Source organism: Carettochelys insculpta, chromosome 5 (genome assembly GCF_033958435.1).
Source record: "Carettochelys insculpta isolate YL-2023 chromosome 5, ASM3395843v1, whole genome shotgun sequence".
NCBI lineage: Eukaryota > Metazoa > Chordata > Testudines > Carettochelyidae > Carettochelys > Carettochelys insculpta.
In genome coordinates, this window is record NC_134141.1 from 36,063,243 (window position 1) to 36,081,273 (window position 18,031).

General features: G+C 43.4%; 1 protein-coding gene across 1 annotated transcript in view; it reads left to right on the forward strand.

Annotated features, from left to right (window-relative positions):
* Positions 1 to 18,031, forward strand: part of CNTLN (centlein) — a 319,293-nt gene that overhangs the window by 70,978 nt on the left and 230,284 nt on the right. Inside the window, exons 4-5 of the mRNA XM_074994934.1 lie at positions 16,370 to 16,504; positions 17,095 to 17,274. Coding sequence (XP_074851035.1) covers positions 16,370 to 16,504; positions 17,095 to 17,274 — 315 coding nt within the window. The remainder of the gene's footprint in view (positions 1 to 16,369; positions 16,505 to 17,094; positions 17,275 to 18,031) is intronic.

The following is an 18,031-nucleotide window of genomic DNA, read 5'->3' on the forward strand; positions in this document are numbered from 1 at the left end:
TCCTTTTGTTGGAATCTCGTGTTGCAGATCACCATCTCATGCTGTGTAGCAAACTCTAATAGTTTTTCACCTCATTTATTCCTTTCTCCATATCCAAACCTTCCCATGACTCTCTCCCAACCTTTGTTATCTGTTCCAACCTTCACATTCCAATCTCCTCCGATGATCCTCACATCTTTCTTCAGTATCTCCTCCACCATCTTTTTCAAGTCTTTATAGAACATCCCAATCTCTTCCTCCATACTGTCCGACCTGGGTGCATATACCCGAATGACTGAGATGTTGAACGGTTTTGTTTCAAATCTCGCTATCATCATTCTTGCACTTACCAGTTTATAATAATGCTCGTAATGCCTAATAATGCTCTTCTAGCTGTTTCGCTAAGAAGGAATCAAACTCCTGCTTCATGCTTCATTTCGTTTTCTGACCAAATGACTTTGCAACTACATCTTTCCTGATCCCGTCAAACGCATCTCTCTCAGTCCAAGTATATTGCATTGGTATCTCTCCATCTCTTTCTGAACCAGCTCTAATTTTCGAGCTGCCCACAGTGTTCGGCCGTTCCATGTTCCAATGGATAGCATGTATGTTAGTTGCAATTTTCTTTCAGTAGCCAACTTATCGTACCTACCCCAATCTCTCGATTGGTGTTGCGGACCTTGTTTATCTGGGCTACATCTGAGCCGGCATCTTTTATCATTTAGTGCCATCAGATTTCATTCATATTGTTTGACGGTCAGCGCACTGACACATCTGACCAACTCTTTTCCTTCATCCAAGCTTGGGACTGGCATGGAGCTCATAGAGGCTTCATGGCAGAGTTACAAAGAAGCAGGGAGGCACTATGTTGGGAAGCCCTGAAGATGTGGGATGAATTTTTTCTCAGGACAGATCAATAGATCAGATTTTTTCAGTTCAGAAGACATCTGTGGCTGTGTCTGTACTAGACATAGAAGATGACCACCGATATGCAATTTTAGCTACACCAGTTGTGGAATTTATCCATCCATCAATTTATCCATGGTTGACTTCCATGCCTGTCCACAAGGCGGAAAGTCGAAGGGAGCATGTCTCCCTTCAGACTTCTTTATTCCTCACCTCTTGCGAGGATTATGGGGGTTGAAATGAAACCCAAGGAGACTGACCCTGAGTGGGTCGATGGTCCACTGCGGTGTGCCTCTAGTCTGAGGTGAATCTGTTTTCCACCTATATGAACAAGAAGCCACTAGTCTTTCTTTAGCTTAGCACCAAGGAAAATCTATTTGAGAGAGAGACATCTTCTTTATTTACTGAGAAAGTAGTCTTATGTATGCTTACAGAGGATGACACAATGTCCAGTGATCAGTATCTCTCCACTCTCTTCATCTTGAAGTCTGTGTGACTTGACACATTTCAAACTCCCCATTAAGTCCTCCCGCTATTTGTTGCAGTATATTATTTAATATGGTTTCAACAAAACTAATGAAAACTCCTTTGTGATCACAACTCCTCAGTTGTGATCTCAAGTTTCATATGCATAAAGTAATTTTCCTGATGACAGTAACTTCAGCTCATGGATGAGTGACCATCCAGTCATGGAGACTGAAACATTCTACCGCAAAGTTCTGCAAGGATGAAATAGTGATACAAACTCCATGAACATTTCATCCCAAGTTGGTGTATGTTCTGCCAGTGTTTGCCTTCATGTATGCTTGTTCCACTCTCTGAGGTGCTGCTTGATGTACATGCATAATGTCAAGAGTTCCCTAGACAGTTCTCTAAATGTTATTCCATTTTTCATCAGTTGGAAGAACAACACTAAAAGGACTTCTGCCTGAAAGTAAAAGTCCATTTCATATGATCCAAAACAATACGGTCTCCTCTGCCTACATCAGGGGTGTTTCTGTCACAGGCCCGGTCTACTCTAGGGCTCAAAGTCAGTCTCAGATACGCAGTTCTAGCCATGACATTAGCACAGCTAGAACTGACGTGTCACGATTGATTTTGTTCCCCAGTGTAGATCCGGGGCCCTTTGGGCTCACGTTGACATCCCTTACTGCTTGTGATAGTGTGAAGTACAAGGCTTGATGGCCAAGCCTAGAGAGGTTAATTTTGCAGCCCGTGACATAATCGATCTCTGGAAGATTGATCATGGCACTTCGAAACCCACCCCCCGCCCATAAGCATACACATATCCAGAGAGGATGAAAGATCCTTGTTCTGAACATTTAGAAAACACTGATTTGTATTTGCTTTTTAAAAGGAAATTTTGCTTTAGTGTCACCTTGTTGTTAACACCCTGTTTGTATGAGATGTAGCATGATCCAGTGGAAACAGCATTGGGCTGGAAGCCAGGAAATTTGGCTTCTGTTTCTGTCTCTGTTACTGACCTGCTGTGTGACCTGAGGGTAGTCACTGGCCATCTCTGTGCCTCAGTTTCACTTCAGACTCTTTGACTGTCTTGACTCATTGGGGCAGGGACTGTCTTTTACTATGTGTTTGTACAGTATCTAACACAAAAGGGACCAGGTTTTGCTTGAGGCATCTAAGTACTATTGCAATACAAGTAGTTAATAATAAATAATAATGGTTCTGAGGCAGAAGATATTGAATTCTCCTGAGTACCCTTTCAGTTCTTATTTCTTCCAGGATTTTTCTTATTTAAATTGGCCCTTTTTATTTGAAGATTTTCTTCTTTACTTGTATCTTTAGGTACCTAGTGTTTATATCTAAGGTTGCTAGGAGGTAATTTTTACCTCTCAATTATTAATCCAAACAGCCAAACCAAAAAAAAAGAAAAAGAAAAAAAATCCATTCATGTTGGTACTGTCCTTATTGCTTGTGCTAGTTGAAGTTTCACTCTTATTCTTTTACTTTAGGATATCCCTCAAGCTACTTGCTCTCTGGGATGCCTCGCCAAATGCACTGGGGAAAAACAAATTTTATAGTAGTATGAAAAAAAACAGCCAAACAAATAAACTCTCCACTCTTGTTTCTCTCTGTGGTTTTTTTGCTCTTTAGAATTGCCATTGCTACATAAATCCTTACTGCCTAAGGGCTATATTGCAGAAGAGAGGCATTTAAAGGGAAAACATATTGCACTAATACTAATTGTTACTTTATGGAACATTTTTATCAGTTGCAGATAATTCAGTTTTCATTTTTTACTTTTTTGAATTTCTTTGAGAAGAGTCTAGTTCTAAGACATATATGTGATTTCTGTGTGTATATAGACTTTATAAATCTAGGATAGTCGAGACAGATCTCCATAGATGATTCTTTGAGAGAGGTGAAATTGATAGTGTTTTAAAAATCTAGGTACTATGCAGAGTTTGCAATATTGCATAATATATGTTGGACTCCATTGCAGTTATATGTAATATATATGAGAAATTAAAATTTGTAATGGAGAAGCAATAACAATGTTCAGTGCAAAATGTTGAGGAAAAAATGCCAAGAGAAAATGTTTGCACTGTTAACACAATAATTATATGTATTAATATTTCAATTATACAAAAATAGAAAAGAACTGAGTATGCTTAGACATACAGTTGCAGAATGAAGATATTTAATGTTTAGATTAGCTTCCTTTGCAAGAGAAATATCAGATGGGGGGGGGTAGAGCAAATTATTTCCATAGCATGTCACTTTATGAATTTATTTGTATCTCCTCTTCTATACACTATCTCTGGAAATAATTAAAGATACTAATGAATAGTCATGTCAAATTGAGCAGATTTGTTTTGTTTTGTCTTTTTGATTTTTTTTTAAGATGGAGCAAGGGAAGAGTGTATATGAATGTGACTGAAAAGGGTTTTTTTTTGGTTTTTGGGGGTGGTTTTTTTTTTGGTCACTTCTGTTGTTTTATATTTTATACTGGAAAAGAGGAGAGAAAAATCCCAAAATTTTAAGTATGAGTTGATGAAAAAGTTTGCTTTTATTCTTCCATTTTTTTGCTATGTGAAACAGTTGGGAAAAAAAGTAAATATATATGGGGGGGCAAAATGCATTCTCAAAATCCATTTTTTTCTACTGGAAAAGTGTGTATGTACTGAAATAAAATAAATAAATTGGGGGTAGGCAATTTCACACTTGAATTCTTTAAAATCTTTTCAGTTGAATACAATTGAAAATGAAATTTTTATTTTCTCCAAAATGGAGTTCTCATTTTGTTTGTTAAAAATTTTCTTTGGAAATATTTATATTTTAGTGAAACACTTTGGATAGAAATTTTTCCATATTTAATTATTTTCCTTTTGCTTCTCTGAAAACATGTAACTACAATTTACGAGGGACAGAGAGTAGGGTATCTAGATAGGGAACTGTTGGACCTCTGAAGGCATATGGGGCAATATTTGGTTTTGGTATCCAGGAGGCAGTTGAGCACTTCAGTGCTGGAGATGGGACACATCTGCATTCTCCACTACATGGGGCAAAGATGACTTCACTTTTGGATGAAATAAGGATCTGAATTCGTCCTTTCCCACTTCATCAACTTCTCACAATAATTAGCTATCCCGTTGGAGTCATCTTTGGAAAATCATGGGAGACAGGAAAGATTCCAGAAGTCTGGAAAAGGGCAGATATAGTGCCCATCTATAAAAAGGGGAATAAGAACAATGCAGGAAACTACAGACTAGTCAGTGTAACTTCTGTGTCAGGAAAGCAAGTATCTAAGGAAATCATCTGCAAACACTTGGAAGGTGGTAAGGGTATAGGGAACAAATCATGTCAAACCAATCTGATAGCTTTCTTTGATAGGATAACAAGTCTTGTGAATAAGGGAGAAGTGGTGGTTGTGGTACACTTAGACTTTAGTAAGGTATTTGATATGGTCTCACATGATATTCTTATTGACAAATTAGGCAAATACAACTTAGATGGGGCTACTATAAGGGGGATGTAAAACTGATTAGATAACCATTCTCAGATAGTAGTTATTAATGGTTTTCAATCCTGCTGGAAAAGCATAACAAGTGGGGTTCCATAGGGGTCTGTTTTGGGACTGATTCTGTTCAATATCTTCATCAACAATTTAGATATTGGCATAGAAAGTACACTTAATAAGTTTGCAGATGATACCAAACTAGGAGGGGTTGCATCTGCTTTGGAGGTAGGGTCAAAATTCAAAATGATCTGGACAAATTGGAGAAATCTGAGGTAAACAGGCTGAAGTTTAATAAAGGCAAAGGCAAATGCAAAGTGCTCCACTTAGGAAAGAACAATCAGTTCTTCTTCGAGTGTCCCCGTGGGTGCTCCACATTAGGTGTCGGGCTCGCCCGGCGCCGCAGATCGGATCTTCCAAGCAGTTTCTGCCGGACCGCGCATGCGCCGGTGCGCGCCGCTCCCCCGCGCGCTCCCGGCCATGTGCGCGATCCGGTCCCCGCCAGTTCCTCTTAACCGCCGTCGGCTGCAGACGGAATCCAACTAGGCTAAGGCCAAGTAGTGTATTCAATGGCTTTATCTGTTTTTTCTTAAAGTTTTTTCAGGCACTTAGGCTACTATAAGCTAGCCGGTTGTTATTTTGTAAAAAAAAAAACAAAAAAACAACAACGAACAAGCTAGGAGAGGGACAGCTCAGCCAGTCCCAGTAACAAGCGCCGGAGGCCAGGAGCTAGGGCTATCAGCCCTCCGGCTAAGGCAGACCATCGGACGGGGAAAACGGCACAAAGAAGGTGCTAAGTACCCACTTAAAAACACAAAGACTCACCAACAATGTCCTCTTCAGGCTTTAAAAAAAAAAAAAAAATGCTGCTTCTTGACAAGGCCCTTTAGCCAGAAGCGCCGGAGCGGCCGCAGCAGGAGGGACCCTCCGGGGCCCTTAAAAGGAAAGCTGCCTCCCTCACCCCATCAGCGCAGAAACGGAGGAAAGTATCTCCAGCCCGATCCCTGCCGGCAGCAACAGCGAGCGGGACGGGAGGAGCAAGCAGCCCCCAGCCGCAGCAACAGCTGATCGGCGGCGGCACGGAGAGCCACGTGGAAGCGGCTCAGCCTCCAATACTCAGCCAGCCGCCCCGCACCGCAGGCAGGGCGGCGGCTAAGCAAACGCCGGTACTGGCGGCACCGCAGGCAGCGGCACCGACCCCCGGGGAACCGGCGGTGCAGAGTGCGCAGGCACGCAGCCTGCCGGCACCGGAGGACACCGCACATGCGGCATCGCCCTCGAGCGTGCCGAGCTCGGTGCAGACGGGGCCGGAATCCCCTGTATGCTCCCCAGCCCGATCCCTGCCGGCAGCAACAGCGAGTGGGACGGGAGGAGCGAGCAGCCCCCAGCCGCAGCAACAGCTGATCAGCGGCGGCACGGAGAGCCACGTGGAAGCAGCTCAGCCTCCGATAATCAGCCAGCCGCCCCGCACCGCAGGCAGGGCGGCGGCTAAACAAGCGCTGGTACCAGCGGCACCGCAGGCAGCGGCACCGACCCCTGGGGAACCGGCGGTGCAGAGCGCGCAGGCACGTAGCCTGCCGGCACTGGAGGACACCGCACGTGCGGCACCGCCCTTGAGCGTGCCGAGCTCGGTGCGGACGCCGGAATGCCCTGTATGCCCCCCAGCCCGATCCCTGCCGGCAGCAACAACGAGCGGGACGGGAGGAGCGAGCAGCCCCCAGCCGCAGCAACAGCTGATCGGCGGCGGCACGGAGAGCCACGTGCAAGCGGCTCACCCTTCGATAATCAGCCAGCCGCCCCGCACCGCGGGCAGGGCGGCGGCTAAACAAGCGCCGGTACCACCGACCCCCGGAAAACCGGCGGTGCAGAGCGCGCAGGCACGCAGCCTGCCGGCACCGAAGGACACCGCACATGCGGCACCGACTTCGAGTGTGCCGAGCTCGGTGCGGACGTGGCCGGGATCCCCTGTATGTCAGGGGCGGAGTTACCTCCTCAAGGGAGGGGGAAGACTGCACACAAGAGGAGGCATTGCAGCCCCTCTCCGCACAGGGCTGTGTAGTTGCTTTCTCACAGCCCTCCGCTATGTTGCAGACTCCAACTAGAAGGCAGGGGTCCCCCACCTCCTTGGCCTACCCGGAGCCCCCTTCTCCATTTCTGCAACCAGCCTCACCCTGGCTGGAACCACCTCCACCCTTCCTGGGATTTGAACCGCTGGACTATTAGGCAAAGTCGCTCTCTCCAGGGTCTCGACGGTCTCCCTCCCCCAGACGCAAAGGGTATGCACCAAGGGAGTGGTCTAGGTCACCTTCCCAAGACCAGTGCTTATACTGCCGTGGTCGCCCCTACCACGCAGGGCATAGACACCATCGGCAATCTACTAGGGAAAGATCCCTACGAACGATCTCGTACCCCCAAGGGCAATTGTGACCGGGGACAGAGACTTAAGCATCTCAGGGGGGACTGGTTATGGAACCCCGAGATTTTTCCTCGCACACCTCTAGTGAGAGGGTGTACCATCATCAGCAGGAACCGGAAGGGTCCAGAAAGACGTACCCCAGCGGTTCCTCGCTTTCCTCCCCGGATGAGGCTACGGCCCCGGGGGGCGTCCATCCTCCGGACGATCTCAAACAGTTCCAAGAGCTGTTTTACGAGGGTGGCCTTCACGCAAGGCTTCCAGACAGCAAAGGTGCAAGAGCAACACCATAAGCTCCTCAAAAATCTGAGACCTCCGGCCTCCTCCAAAATAGCAATACCGCTGATGACGCAATCTTGGAGCCTGCCACTATGATATGGCAGACTCCTGCGACTATTCCGCCTGTCCACAAAAGAGCGAAAAAAAAAAAAAAAAATACTTCGTGCCCACGAAGGGCATGGAGTTCCTGTTCAGCCACCCACAACCAAATTCTTTGGTGGCGGAGTCGTCGCAACGTGGGGGAATAAACAAACATGCCAAAAAGCTAGAGCTGTTGGGCAGAAAGGTCTACTCCTCCTCCACGCTACTGTTGCCAATGGCAAATTACGCAGCGCATCTAGCGAACCATAATTTCAACAACCACATTAGGTTGACCTCCCTCATGGACTCGCTTCCAGAGGGCACGAAACCAGTGCTCAAGGCCATCATCCGACCATTTTATAACCAGTGGCAAAGGATCACCACAGACACATGGGTGCTGGAGATCATAGCCACGGGGTACGCCATCCCCTCCCAGTTGCTCCCACCGCCATGACCTCCACCCGGGGCCCCACCTCCAGGAGACCTCCCATGTAGCGAGGCTCAAGCAGGAGGTAGACCATCTCATGCTCGTAGGGGCAGTGGAAAGAGTGCCGGAGCAACTGCAAGGGAGAGGGTTCTACTCGAGGTACTTCCTCACGGGGAGGTCCATCTTAGATTTTCGAGGCCTCACCGGTACCTGCGCAAGCAACGTTTTCGGATGATCACAAACGCCTCCATCCTTACGGCACTAGACGATGGAGATTGGTTCGCAGCCCTCGACTTACAAGGTCCTACCGTTTGGGCTCTCCTCAGCCCCCAGAGTCTTCACCAAGACCTTGGCAGTGGTGTCAGCCTACCTGCACAGACAGGGGGTATTTATATTCCAGTATCTGAATGACTGCCTACTCAAAGGGGCCTCAAAGGAGGAGGTACTACGCATAATATGTGTCACAGCAGGCACGTTCTCTTCGCTCGGCCTGCTTATCAATCTGACAAAATCAAAGACAGACCCCACACAGGACATAGAGTTCGTAGGGGCACGCATAAATTCTATTACAGCGAGGGCGTATCTACCAGAGACTCGCTTTCGGGCCATCGGCTCCCTCGCGCAAGGCTTCACCTTCAGCCCTATGGTGCCGGTTCTGACGTGCTTACAGCCGCTGGGCCACATGGCAGCAGCAACGTTTCGTACAACAGAACGCCAGGTTACACATGCGCAGCATGCAGCATTGGCTGGCGAGCGTATACAAACCGGCAGCACACACTGTTCACAGGATGGCGTCGCCCACAACGGAGGTGCGCAAATCCCTGCAATGGTGGGTAAACCCAGAGAACCTGCTAACAAGGGTACCCTTCCACCAACCACACGTATTGGTTTTTCTTACTACAGATGCCCCCCTCATAGGGTGGGGAGCACACATGGGCGAAGAGGTGACGCAAGGGCTGTGGTCCTCTATGGAGCAGTCACTGCACACAAATATACTGGAGCTCAAAGCAGTGTTCAACGCCTGCAGACACTTTCGAGACCAACTGAAAGGCAAGGTAGTCGGGATCAGTACAGACGATACCTCCACCATGTTTTATATAAATCGGCAAGGAGGAGCTCGGTCCCGTGCCTTATGTGTAGAAGCAGTCCGGTTGTGGAACTGCTGCATCGCCAACAATGTAACCTTGAAAGCCTCGTACTTACCAGGCGCTCGCAATGTGAAGGCAGACCAGCTGAGCAGGTGTTTCGCACTCACGCACGAGTGGCAGATCCGTCCCGATCTGCTGCAACCGATTTTTCCACGCATGGGGTTTTTCCCCAGATAGACCCTGTTTGCTACTCAGCACAACAAGAAGTGCCCACGATTCTGCTCCAGGGCAGGACTGGGACGGGGGTCCCTGAGGGATGCCTTCGCGATCTCATGGAGGGGCCCCCTGCTTTACGCTTTCCCTCCCACAGTGCTCATCCACAAAGTGTTGCAGAAAGCCAGGAGGGAAGGAACCTGAATGATCCCGATAGTCCCAACGTGGGATCGACAGCAATGGTTCCCCCTATTCCTGCGCATGTCGGACCGGCCACTGAGGTCCCCTCCGGTGGCGCGGGATCTGCTCACGCAAGCCCAGGGGTCCATAGTGCATCCGCACCCCCAAAGCCTGCGACTACAAACGTGGTTAATCCATGGCTCAGCTCCCTAGAGAGCACATGTACGGAGGAAGTGCAGCAAGTCCTAGAAAGTAGCAGGAGGACTTCCACCAGGAAGACCTTCAAGCAGAAATGGACTCGCTTTACGGCATGGTGTTCTACCAAACAGCTAGCCCCCTTTCGGTGCCTATGGCTGTGATATTAGAGTATTTACTGGACCTCAAGAGAGGAGGACTCTCGCTATCCTCGTTTCAGGTCCACCTGGCCGCCATTTTGGTGTTCAGACACGAAGAGGAAGGGCACACGGTGTTCGCCCATCCCATGGTTACCAGGTTCTTCAAAGGGCTGGTAAGCCTATACCCCCCTCAGAAACCGCTTCCACCTCTGTGGAACTCGGACCTGGTGCTTAATGCGAAAAGGGGACCACCGTTTGAGCCTTTGGCCACGGTTTCCCTCCGCCTCCTTATGATGAAGACGACCTTTCTTCTCGCAATCACGTCAGCTCGCAGGGTGAGCGAGCTTGAGGCAGTTATGGCAACGCCGCCCTGCGCTGTTTTTCCAAGGAGGCGGTAACCATACGGCTGCATCCAGCCTTTGTTCCTAAAGTTTCTTTCTGAGTTTCATACTAACGAACCTATTGTTTACCCTTGTTTATCCAAAGCCTCATAACTCTAACAAAGAGGTGCGCCTACACCTCCTGGACGTGAGCAGGCGCTAGCTTTCTATATGGACAGGACCAAGTCCTTCCGGAGAACGGATAGGCTCCTAGTCTCTATCGCTCCCAAATCAAAAGGAGAATGTCTCTCTTCGCAGAGAATCTCTAAGCACATCGTATCTTGCATAAAAATGTGCTACAAACTCAAAAAGACTCCTTTACTGGCCACGCCCAGGGCTCATTCCACTAGGGCGGTGGCAGCATCAACAGTCTTTTTTCAAGGGCGTTGCGCTAAAAGACATTTGCAGAGTGGCGACCTGGTCATCCTGTGACACCTTCGCCAAACATTACGCCCTTCACAGGGTATTCCAAGAGGATACCCGTCTCTTGGCAGCGGTCCTCTCGGGGACAAGCTGCACATAATCCGATTACCCACCTCCTATCTTGGGTTACTGCTGGGTAGTCACCTAATGTGGAGCACCCACGGGGACACTCGAAGAAGAAAGAAAGGTTACTCACCGTAGTAACGGTGGTTCTTCGAGATGTGTCCCCGTGGGTGCTCCACTACCCGCCCATCCTCCCCGCTCCGGATCTCTGTTTAGTGTTTTGCAGGAGCATCCGAGGCGGTTGGTCAAGGAACTGGCGGGGACCGGATCGCGCACATGGCCGGGAGCGCGCGGGGGAGCGGCGCGCACCGGCGCATGCGCGGTCCGGCAGAAACTGCTTGGAAGATCCGATCTGCGGCGCCAGGCGAGCCCGACACCTAATGTGGAGCACCCACGGGGACACATCTCGAAGAACCACCGTTACTACGGTGAGTAACCTTTCTTTTCACACATACATAATGGGAAGTGACTGTCTAGGAAGGAGTTTGGCAGAAAGGTATCTAGGGTTATAGTGGATGACAAACTAAATGAGAGTCAACCGTGTGATGCTGTTGCAAGAAAAGCAACCATGATTCTGGGATGCATTAGCAGGTGTGTTGTGAGCAAGACACAAGAAGTCATTCTTCCGCTCTACTCTGTGCTGGTTAGGCCTCAGTTGGAGTTTTGTGTCTGGTTCTGGGCACCGCATTTCAAGAAAGATGTGGAGAAATTGGAGAGGGTCCAGAAAAGAGCAAAAAAATGATCCAAGGTCTAGAGCACATGACCTATGAAGGAAAGCTGAAAGAATGGGACTTGTTTAGCATGGAAAAGAGAAGATTAAGGGGGGGACATGATAGGTGTTTTCAGGTATCTAAAAGGGTGTCATAAGGAGGAGGGAGACAATTTGTTGTTCTTGGCCTCTGAGGATACAACATTGAGCAATGGGCTTAAACTGCAGCAAGGGAGGTTTAGGTTGGATATTAGGAAAAAAGTTCCTAACTGTCAGGATGATCAAACAGTGGAATAAATTGCCTAGGGAGGTTGTGGAATCTCTGTCTCTGGAGTTATATTTAAGAGCAGGTTAGATAAATGTCTATCAGGAATGGTCTAGATAGTACTTTGTCCTGCCATGAAGGCAGGCAGTTTGACTCAGTGACCTCTCAAGGTCCCTTCCAGTCCTAGTATTGTATGATTCTATGACTGTAACCCTAGTTCATTATCGACAACAATGATGGATAAATATTTTACTTATATATGTCTACTAAAATGTTTCTATGTGTTATAGTGGTCATTAGATTTACCATTGTTAGACCCTACAATTAACTTCTCTTGAGATGAAAAGAGAAGTTCTGCTTCTCTCAGCTCTAATTTCTGATGTTCTGCAGACTCAAGTAGACCTCACAGAATCACTAACTTTCTGTTCAAATTTAAAAGTTGAGTTTATAGGCATTGGGGACGGAGACACCTAGATTTTAAATTTATAGTTGTCTGGTATTTTGTATGTTTCTTTGTGATGATTATAAATTATTTTATTTTTGGGTATATATTCAGTGATGGTGAATACAGTATGATCTGTTTTGGTGAGTTTCATTAAGATCAAACAGTCCACTGCTTCTGATGCTAATGTGCTAATTTATTTACTGTCATGTTTGAAGACTGACTACTACATCAAAGAATTAAGTTATCTGCTTCCACTTACTTTCTCCTAAATTCTAGTGTCTTGCATTAAATTCATAGTGGATGAAAATGCAAATTAATTTAAATACCTTTAGTTTGTTTCTTGAACATTAAATATTTACAGAGAATTACGTTACCTATGGCATTGTAGGGGTTGTTAAACTGTGTTCTCTCAGAGCTAATAGAAAAATGAAATTTAATGTAGAAAATAAAGTTCTAAATATATTTCATACCTCATTCGTTAAATGGCAAGTTAACATTACATATTGCTGCCTTTACTGTTTGATTTAATAGACTCTGAACAATACTACTTGCCAGTAAATAACTTGGCTTTATGAATGAGGAAATTAGGACCATATAGCATCCTAGCTAAAAATTTGTCATGTGAAGAGAAATGAGAATGAATTGAAGGACAAATGTGTTCTTAAGACATTGACAAACTGCATAACCAGGTCAGAATATTTTCCTTCAGCTTATCTGGAGGATTCTCAAGTCATACTTTGTTGTAAAGCTGCACCTTTGATTCAGCTAACCTAAACAGTGGTTTTAGTTGGCGCAAATCCATTTCCAGACCACCCAGTTAGTTGGTTTTGGTATCTAGGCCTCTTATAAACTACATGAAATTTACCTAGATCTTGTTGCATTTTTCTTTCCCAATCTTGGGTGGTGGGGGTGGGCAAAGTGTTCAAATCTTAATGTGCAAAGTTTTTGTCAAATTGTATTTGAAAAGGTGAGATTTGAGTTAATTCAAAGTGTCTGTTGTCAAGTGATTCTTGAGTGGAAATAGTCTTTTTTTCCTGGCATCTGCACAGTCATAATTTATATTTTAGAATTGGATGAACTCTAACTTCTTGTTCTTACCTATAGAATGCTATCAAGAGACCTTAAGTGGGAGATTACACTGTGCCACTTCAATTACTATGATATTCAGCTGTGTATCTCTTTGTTACTTTCTTCATGAAGCTGTACCAAAGCAGGTTAGCCTTTATGGAAAATTGTCAGTATTTTCCCTTTATTTAATGGGAAGAAGGATTCTTTCGAAGATGGGTTTACTTTTGAAAGAGCAGCATCTACACTGGTTTTCTTCTTTCGAAAGAAGCTCTTTCGAAATAAGAATGTGCAAATGAGGTGCCAAATATGCATCTCATTTGCATTCTCATTTCCCCTCATTTGCATGCCTCTTTCAGAAGATGAATGCAAGTGTAGATGCACGCTGTGTAATTCTTGTAACGTCCAAATGTGTCTGCTGTCAGTGGAATTACAGAAGAATCTTCAAAGATATCCTGGAAAGGGAGCAATTGTATACATAAGGACATATAGTGGGCCTGATTGTTGGAAAAGATGGAAATGCAGATATACCTTATTTTTGAGTCATCCATTCTGTTGTAGGTTGAAGCTGCAATTGATCAGCCCTAATGTTATACCAAATACATATCTGTGGAAGGTTGGGTATTTTCATAACTCTTTGGGCAGCAGTGAAACTGGTGAAATTTGGGAAGGATGTGAGCAACAGCAGAGGCAGTCAGGTACTCAAACATTTTACTGAAATAGGGCATTTAGGAACAGTCTGGAAAAACTGAGTAAGTAAAGCACCCTGGGTGCAAACACCAGAAAACTCATAAATACTGGTGCTCATCACAAGCCTAAGAAGGTGGGTGAGGTGTGAAGTAGGAGAGAGCCCTCACTGTGCTGGCATCCAGGAAGTTTTGTGATGGAAGTAAGCATGTATGCACGCAAGGAAATAGGCAGAGTTGAGTGAAGGAGACCTCAAATTGGGAGAAGAAAGTAATGACAGAAAGCATTTGGGAGAACGTTGATTACATGAAGCGCAGAAAAAGTGAGAGAGAGAGAAGTAAGCCTACAGAAAGCGAAGGAGGCTAGAAAGGAACGTGGAAGAAGACCCTGAAGACAGCTCAAAAAAAGATACACCTATTCAGGGGGGCCAGAGAGGGGGGGAAGGAAGAAAGTAGGAGACCACAAAGGAATGTATAACAAACATGAAAGAATTAAGTAAAAGGATGGTTAAGTGATATTCGACAAATGTATTATTTAATTTTACTCATATTCATCAAATAATTTTAATCAGTCTATTTCTGTGGTATTCATGCAACTACTTGGTTAATTAAATAATAATAATCTAGAAAGAAATTACTAAATCAAATTTTATTAAATTACTACTGATCGAATTAATAAAAATGTGAGATGAATAATTTTGGTTATTTTGGCACTAGTAGCAAGTTACTTTAAAATAACACTTATTTTCCCTATTAATTGCACATACGTTACAATTAGATATGGTCTGCAATAAACAGTATGCAAATGATTTATTTCTTTAGTGGTTATTTGTGACATTATCCCTCGTTCAGAGTAAGGAGCAGAATGTTGTTTTGCTCTAGGAAAAGTCTGAACAGGAGATTGTGACTTTGTGACTCTCTGCGTTAGTCTCCCTCCTGGGTCTACTGCTACTCCATGGAGGAGTAATCTTCACTGGGTCTAGAGCAGGTGGACAATGTATACTTTGGCATGCTGACACACCTACCTTTACCAGCATTTGGGCAATCTTGGCTTCTTCAGCCCACCTGTGTGAAGTGGTAGTGATGGAGGGGAATAATATAATGGCTTTAAAGAAGCCACTTTGGCATCCTAAGGAGCAACACAGGAAGTACAGTTTGGCTCTGTAGATGCCAGAGATTCGGATTCAATTGTGTGGTGAGGGTATTTTTCAATTTATTTGATAAGCTTAGTTTTCAGTCTAGTAGGTTTTGTGTAAATTTCAAGTCCCTAAGCAGGGTAGCGTTATAGAATTTAAGTTTTTAATGCTCAGCATAAATTTTGTGTTTTCTTTCATGTCTCTGACAGGAGTTGTGATTCAATATTAAATGTTTAAAGGCAACTTATAAGGTTAAAACAGTATTTTAAAAATATTCTTTACCCCAGCTACAGTAAATATCCTATGATAATTAAAAACAATGTAATTTATTTTTAACTTTTTGGTGCTCATTACTTACCTTATACATTTATTTCAGCTTCAACACTAAAAATTAACAAGTCAGTTTCAGTTTTGTTTCCAGTCAGTTTAATTCTTGGCTCTTAAGCACTACCACACAATTGTCAGTGCTGCAGGAAAAGGTTTAAATCAAAACAAAATTTTACTTTAATTAAAAAATAGACAAAACAGTGAATATATTTCTTTTAGCATTAGGTCTTACATAAAAATTAACTTTGAATATAATTTTATATATGTGGTTATAATAATAAATTGAGTTTTTGAATGAATGTGAAAAGTATTAGCCTTCAGTTATGATCTTGGAGCCTGTAAAATAAATATTTTAAGACACAATAAAGTTCAGGGAAACTTGCGTTTCTTCATCTAAAAGCTTTTATTATGTATAGTACACTAAGTATTTGCCACAATAGTGTCTTGATTGCTTTGACATGCAAATTTCATTATACTTACTACTTTCACAATATAACTGATTTGTATCAATATTTTATAGTTCTCTCAATTAGGTTATTTCTAGTTATTTTCATAATTTGTACAGAAAAGCCAAATTTTCTTTTTGGCTAGATTTTTCAGACATGCTAAAAATGCATGTGCAAAAGTTATCCATTGAAAAATACCTGTCATCCATTTTATTCTGAATGTCAAATCAAAAATATTCACTCCACATACTATTTCATCCTCTGAGATTAACTAGATCAAATAATTTCTGTTTGATTTTGTATTTTGTGAGCTCTTGTGTCCAGTAGCAACAACATATTCAGTTCCCAATTCCCTGCCCCTTACTTTTAATGTGATATAGTGCTATAATTCTTAGTATAGTAGTGATACAGTAATGAGTGTTGTAAAACCACATATGATCAAAAGTTACGTGAAAAAAATTAAACCTTTAACACTGAAAGCAAATACATATTCTACTACAGACTTCAACTGTCTTTTTAAAGACTTTTCATTTTTGTTAAACAGAGAGCATCAGGACAACAACAGGAGATAAACAACCTGGTACAAAGAAAAATTGCTGTAGATGAAGAAAATGCTCTCTTGAAGAATGAAATCAGTAATTTGCAGCAGAAATTTAAAGATAAAAGTCAAGAACTTAAGGTATATTGACTTGTACACAGTTTTATAGGGCCATAGCTTTGAAGTACTACTTTAAGCAATGTCAGCCTTTGTGGCACAGAAAGTGACAAGCTTGGAGGAAAAATTGCCTTAGGCCTTGCTATACCTTACAGTTTTCTCACACACCAGCTCTGAGCAAGATGCTTTAAAGCTAAGAATCCAAGCTTTATAACTTTCAGATAAATAGTTAATGATGGAAATGGAGCAAAGAAAGTAGGAGTGTGAAGATGTGGCTTCTTGTAATTAGATTCTGATGGGACTGGCATTATTAATTGATAAAGCTGAGGTCTGGGAGGATATGTCTGTGTGGGTCTCAAAAATAGCTGGGGACAGCATCAAAGGCAGCTTGATCAATTAATGGGCTCTTTGCAAATGTGTACTCATCAAAGCTGTCATCCAGCTAAAATATATGACCCTTCCACCTGCATGAAGGAGGCCAATAAAAGTACACAGGTGACCTTGGCCATCAAATATAGAAGAAGCTGCTGTGAGGGTAAAACTGCACAGTTTATATTTGCTGATTAGTTCTCACTTTTTTTTTGTTTATCGGCCCTTGTGGTACTGTTCTACAGGACACTAAGGAGCGTGCACAGAAGAAAGAAGAGGAAAACAGACTGGTTATAAAAAATCTGGAGGAGGAAAATAAGGGTTTAAATACACGCTGTGCTGACCTGCTAAATGACCTGCAGAAACTGAGGAAGCAGGAGGTACAATGGAGAATAGAAAAATCTGTTATTGATGCCAAAATAAAGGTATGAGATGGACTGGACTACTGGATATTATTGAAGAACTAACTTCTCACAGGCATTCACACTACAAGTTATTTTCTTTAAATAACAAGTTATATATTCAAATCTACCAGTGGGGACTAACATTCATTTACATTTCTTCACTTAAGACCCACAGCTTTTTAAAAATTGATGTTGCCAAGCAGGAAACTGACTTCAAATAATCATCCCAAAATGTAATCATTAAAATATAAGATATTGGAGTCTGAGATGAAAAAGTAGTTCTTTAAAAACAGCTTTAAAATCTTATTCAAGATTTTTTTTTTTTTAATTACAGTTTAATACAATTTGATTGTAGCGGACTTGATATTTGTTGTTTTGGAAGATGGTTTTAAGAACTTTTCATTAAAAGTTTTGAATAAATTGCATGTGAGCCTTCAGAGGACTCCACTCTGGTGATCGGCTTTTTCACTGTATATAATATTTACAGTTACATTCGCTGTATGAGAAATATGTTGTTGCTTTTGTGTTTCATTTGGCTGTTTTCTAGAGAATGTCCCATTGTGCTGAAATGTATATTACTTTCAGTTTTTAATTCTTTATCATTCTTTCTCGTGAAAACTGGCATGTCTTTAAAAATGTTGTAAGTAATAAGCCACGAATGCGAGTATCAGACTGTTAGTGTTTGCACGTGTATATAAGGTTTATGTATTTTTATATCATTCAGTCCAAATCGCATTGAATAAATGTTTTTTCTATAAAATATATCTGTTAGTATACT